Source organism: Cebus imitator, unplaced genomic scaffold (assembly GCF_001604975.1).
Source record: "Cebus imitator isolate Cc_AM_T3 unplaced genomic scaffold, Cebus_imitator-1.0 Scaffold634, whole genome shotgun sequence".
Lineage (NCBI taxonomy): Eukaryota > Metazoa > Chordata > Mammalia > Primates > Cebidae > Cebus > Cebus imitator.
The window spans coordinates 766,691-772,562 of NW_016107949.1; the positions used below are offsets into that span (position 1 = coordinate 766,691).

The following is a 5,872-nucleotide window of genomic DNA, read 5'->3' on the forward strand; positions in this document are numbered from 1 at the left end:
GCTAATTTTTATATTTTTAGTAGAGACAGGGTTTTGCCACGTTGGCCAGGCTGGTCTTGAACCCCTGACCTCAAGTGATCTGCCCACCTTAGCCTCCCAAAGTGACTGAGTTACAGGCGTGAGCCTCCATGCCCAGCCAAAAAAAACACTGATTTCAAGACACATCCTGAATTATTTAGGAATGAAATGATGTGGTGATGGGAAGTTGCTTTGAAATAATAAGGGGATGAAGGAGCCCCCTGGTTCCAGCTGTGGGTAAAGATAGCTGGAGCCAGAATGTCTGAGTTGATTATTGTTGAAGCTGGGTATGGGTACATAGGGTTCACTATGCATTCTCTAGCTGTTATATTCAGAAATTTCCCATAATAATTGATTTTAAAAGAAGTCGGCCAGGCAAAGTAGCTCATACCTGTAATCCCCGCACTTTGGGAGATGAAGGTGGAAGGATGGCTTGGGGCCAGGAGTTTGTGACCAGCCTAGGCAACATAGGGAGACCTTGTCTCTACAAAAATAAAACAATTAGCCAGGTGTGGTGGTGCACGCCTGTAGGCCCAGATACTCTGGAGGCTGAAGTGGGAGGATCACTTGAACCCAGGAGTTCAAGGCTGCAGTGAGCTACGACCGCACCACTGCACTCCAGCCTGGTGACAGAGAGAGACATTGTCTGTAAAAAACAATTTTTTTAGATATTTAATTTATTTACCTAGTTGAAGAGGGAGTTTCACTGTCGTCCAGGCTGGAGTGCAGTGGCATGATCTTGGCTCACTGCAACCTCCATCTCCCAGGTTTAAGAGCCTCAGCCTCCTGAGTAGCTGGGATTACAGGTGTGGGTCACCATGCGCAGCTAATTTTTATATTTTTAGTAGAGATATGGTTATACCATGTTGGCCAGGCTGGTCTCAAATCCCTGGCCTCAAGTGCTCCACCTGCTTCGGCACCCAAAGTGTGGGATTCCAGGCATAAGCCACCACACTGGACTTTTATATAAATTTTTTTTTTTAAAGGGTTCTGTTGATAAGCCCCAGGCCCCTTGAGTCTCATCTACTTCCATTGTGTGGCAGCAGTTTCTGTCTCTTCCCTGTTCCCCAGGAGCAGGAGCGAGCACACCTCTCCTTTCCCTGCCCCAGGTCCTCCAGCCCCGCCTCACCTCCTCCCAAGGCCACCCTCCTGGCATGCCCACTCCAGTGTCTGGGACTTAGGGGAGGAGAGGCAGGTGGGTGGTGTCTTGCCTGCAGCATACAGATGACGCCAGTGGCCACCTGGAACACGGCACTCACAGTATCTGACACATCAAACACAGCTTCCTTGTCCTGGGAGGCACATGGCAGCAGGTGAGGGCCTAGCAGCCCCCTGGCACCCAGGGTCCCCACAGCCCCACCCCCACTGAGGCATCCTCACTGCCTTCCATGGGAAGAACACTCAGCACCCCAAGAAAGGAAGGGCAGAGAGCTCCAAGAGCAGCCACGAATGGGAGGATGTATGGCAATCTTGGGGGACCCCTGCCTGGGTGTGCCAGAGCCCCAAGAACTGGCACGTGGTATGTAGGCAGCGGGCCTCCACCAGCCACTGCCCCTAACCTCACACCTGTAAGTCTTTGTTGTAGGTGCTGGAAGTTTCTTGAGGGTCATGAGGAGCCCAGCACACTGTGGGAAGAGGGAGGGACAGGGGCTAGACCTGGAATCTTGCCTCCTGGCCACCACCCCCCATCTGCACAGAGGGCCCGCCCCTCTCCCTGCCCTGCTCACCTGCCCAAACACATGCCCCACCTTGCTCTGGATTAGCTCCAAGTTGTCAGGGTTTTTATTCTGGGGCATCAGGCTGCTACGGTGCTGGGGACGGAGGTGTGGACACTGAAGGGGCTGGAACTTTGGCTGGTCCAGCAGGGCACTGGCCAGATTAGGCAGAGAGGTGGGGCGGAGAGGAAGGAAGCCGCACGTGGTGGGTGGGGAATACAGAGGCCAGGACGGGCAGGAGGTGGCAGCTCAGGGCTTACCTGTAGGCATCTGAGAGCTGCACGAAGCTGAATTACTTGGTGCCGTAAAGGATGAGGTCCTTGGCCATCCTGCTGAGATGGGTCATGCACAGTGAAGCCCAATACAGGAACTCGGCTGGGAGGGAGAAAAGGTTCCCAGTCACCAGGCCTCTCCTGTCCCCACCCAGCCTCGGCATACAGGGGGTGGGAGGAGGTCTGAAACCTTTTCTCCCTTCCAGCCAAGCTCCTGTTCTGGGCTTTGCTGTGCATGACCCATCTCAGCAGGATGGCTGAGGACGTCACACCTGCAGGTAATAAAAGCTGGTTTATTTAAAACAACAACAAAAAACAGGCTAGGTGCAGTGGCTCACATTTGTTATCCCAGCACTTGGAAGGACAAGGCAGAAGATGGCTTGAGCCCGAGTTTCAGACCATATGCCTACAGGTAAGCTCCGGGCTGCCACCTCCTGGCCTCTGGTGAGATACCATTCACATACAATTTACTCATTTATTTATTTTATTTTATTTTTTATTTTATTTATTTAGTTTTTTTGAGATGGAGTTTTGTTCTTGTTGCCCAGGCTGGAGTGCAGTGGTTCAATCTTGGCTCACTGTATAGCCTTGGCCTCCCGGAATCAAGTGATTCTCCAGCCTCAGCTTCCTGAGTAGCAGGGATTACAGGCACCAGCCACCATACCCAGCTAAATTTTGTATTCTTAGCAGAGACAGAGATTCACCATGTTGGCCAGTGCTGGAATTACACCACCGCGCCCCAACCAATTTACTCATTTAAAGTTTGCATGCAGTGCACAGCCATCACCACAACCAGCCTGATCATACAGGGGTAGGAGGAGACTGGAGAGAAGCTCGGCTAGGGGACAAAAGTGAGGCACAGGACAGGGGACTGGCTCCTCAAGACTCACCCACAAAGTCACGCTCACTGGTGGCATCCGTGCTATTGAGAGTCATGGCCCCAAAGTTGAGTTCTGGGGGAGGGAGGAAGCGGGGTTGGGCTGGAGCACAGGGAGTGACCTCCTCTCCCTCAGCCAGGTTGCCCAGGCCCCTCCCCCTGGAGAGAGGACGGAGCAGGGTAGGAGCTCCGGGGAGGGATCTTTCGCACAGTCCCAGGAGGGAAGCAGGAGCCCTGAGTCTCTCAGTACCTGGCACCCCTGCCATGGGTGACTGCTGGCCTGGATGACCTCAGTGCCCGTAGGCAATGAATGAGGTTTCACCAGGAGACACAGGGCCCTGCCCTCTGGTGTCAGGTGTGTCTGCAGGTCCTGGTGGGTGCTGAGGGTGACTCTACTTGGAAAATAAGGGCAGAGCATCTGACCTGCTGAGAGCAGCTGTTGGTGCACACCCAGGGGATTGCCCGTAATGACCCTGCTGCATGGACAGAGATTCATGGTGACCAGGGCTCCTAGCAGGCATCCCTGACACACACACACACACACACACACACACACACACACACACACACACAGAACCAGGTCCTGATTTCCAGGGCAACCGCCTGAAGCTCAGCCCCTTCCCTGGCCCAGTTACCGCAGGTGCGCAACACTTGTCCCCAAGTGTCCCCGGGACACTTATGTCCAAGCACTGAGTCTCCTTGGGTGCAGAACACTTGTCTCCTGACACAAGTCCCCATGTGTCAGGCTGAGGGCAGTGGGCTGCGCTCGCCAGGACCCTCGCTGGAGAGCTCTGGCCCTGCTCAGACACATTCACCGGCTTGGTTGTCCCCATCTTAGTGAGAGCAGGGGCTCCATGCAGGGTCCCCCTCTGAGCGGATAACTCGGCTTTCTGTCCCACTCTGCCCTTCCCAGCTTGACTGTCAATCCCTAAGGCCATGTAGCAGCCACCCCCACCAGGCCCTCAGGGCACTGGAGCCTTACCACCTCCCCAAGGGCAGGACATCGATCTGCTTCTGTATCTCCAGCAGCCATTCAGAGTCTCAGGTCAGCGCCATGGCATGGCTGTGGGAAGCCAGGGGCAGGAAGGTCAGGGCAGCCAGGGTCCACCCCTCCAGCATGGCCCCTGCACCTCAGCCAGCTCACCTCAGGATCCAGTGGCTCCAGTGGATGGGCTGGGCCCTCTGTAGGTGAGTGTGCCCCCAGAAGAGGATGTCATATTCCCTGTGGGAGAGGAGGCATAGGGGCTTGGGTGGAGGCTGAGGCTTGGGTGGGGCAAGGCCTGCCAGTGACAGTGGGACCCTGCAGGCCTGGGTCAGCCTGAGAAGAAGGGTTGCCCTGCAGTACTGTACCTGAATGAGGGATCCAGGATCTCCCAGGGACAAATTGCAATTAAGGGAAAAAGAGGCCAGAAGTGGGGCCATGTGAACCAAGGACTGGGCCTGAGCTGTGGGGCCTCCTGGGGTGAGGCTTTACCAGGAACACCCAAAGCCTGAGCCTCTGCCACTCGGCATCTCTGAGCGGGGGCCAGAAGAGGGGAAGAGGCCCGTGTTGGGTATGACCTGGCCATGGGAGGTTTCGTTTGAGGACCCCAGAAATAGCTGGGGCCATTCAAGAGCTGCTCCGAGCAGGTGAGACACCATGCCCCTCTTTCAGGTAGGCAGGGCAGAGGCAGAGTGATGTGCTGTGAGTGATGCTCGTGTTTTTTTGTTGTTCTGTTTTTAGAGACAGGGTCTCGCCCTGTCGCCCAGGCTGGAGTGCAGTAGCACGATCACAGCTCACAGCTGCCTCCATCTCCTGGGCTCAAGCGATCCTCCTGCCTAAGCCTCCTGAGTAGCTGGGTCTACAGGGTCATGCCACCATGCCTGGCTTATTTTTAATTTTTTGTAAAGATGGGATCTTATTATGTTGCCCAGGGTGGTCTGAAGCTCCTGGGTTCAAGCAATACTCCTGCCTTGGCCTCCCAGGAGCTGGGGTTACAAATGTGAGCCACCACACCTGCCTGTTTTGTTGTTGTTGTTGTTTTTGAGACAGAGTTTCTCTCTTGGTGCCCAGTCTGGAGTACAGTGGCACAATCTCGGCACACTGCAACCTCCGCCACCCGGATTCAAGAGATTCTTTTGCCTCAGCCTCCCAAGAAGCTGAGATTACAGGCGCCTGCCACCATGCCTGGCTAATTTTTTGTATTTTTCATAGAGACAGGGTTTCACCATGTTGACCAGGCTGGTCTCAGACTCCTGACCTCAGGTGATCCACCTGCGTTGGCCTCCCAAAGTGCTGGGATGACAGGTGTTAGACACTGCACCCGGCTTGTTGTTTTAAACAAACCAGATTTACTGAGACATCATACACATATAATGTACTCAGTTCAAGTTTACTCTTTAGTGTACAACCATCACCACAGCCAATTTAAGACTTTCATCACCCCATAAAGAAATTCTGTACTCAGCCGGGCACGGTGGCTCACCCCTGTAATCCCAGCACTTTGGGAGGCCAAGAGGGAAGAATCACTTGAGGCTGGGAGTTTGAAACCAGTGTAAGCCACACAGCGAGACCTTGTTTCTACAAAAAAAAATGTAAAATTTGCTACTGTGGTCCTAGCTCCTCAGAAAGCTGAGGTGGGAGGATTATTTGAGTCCAGGAGTTTGAGGCTGCAGTGAGCTATTACCAAGCCACTGCACTCCAGCCTAGGTGACAGAGCAAGACCTCATCTCTAAAAACAATTTAAAAAGTTAAAAATTAAAAAATTAGGCCAGGCGTAGTGGCTTATGCCTGTAATCCTAGCACTTTGGCTAGGATTACGAGGTGGGCGGATCACCTGAGCTTAGGAGTTTGAGACCAGCCTGGCCAACATGGCAAAACCCATCTCTACTGAAAAAAATACAAAAATTAGCTGAATGTGGAGGTACTCACCTATAATCTCCGCTGTTTGGGAGGCTGAGGCACAAGAATTGCTTGAACCCAGGAGGTTGAGTTTGCAGTTAGTCGAGAT

General features: G+C 53.6%; 1 protein-coding gene across 1 annotated transcript in view; it reads right to left on the reverse strand.

The window, feature by feature from the left end:
- Positions 1–4,084: 4,084 nt before the first annotated feature.
- The window catches only part of LOC108295356 (argininosuccinate lyase-like), a 9,553-nt gene continuing 7,765 nt past the window's right edge, over positions 4,085–5,872 (reverse strand). Inside the window, exon 4 of the mRNA XM_017517512.1 lies at positions 4,085–4,104. Coding sequence (XP_017373001.1) covers positions 4,096–4,104 — 9 coding nt within the window. The 3' untranslated portion in view covers positions 4,085–4,095. The remainder of the gene's footprint in view (positions 4,105–5,872) is intronic.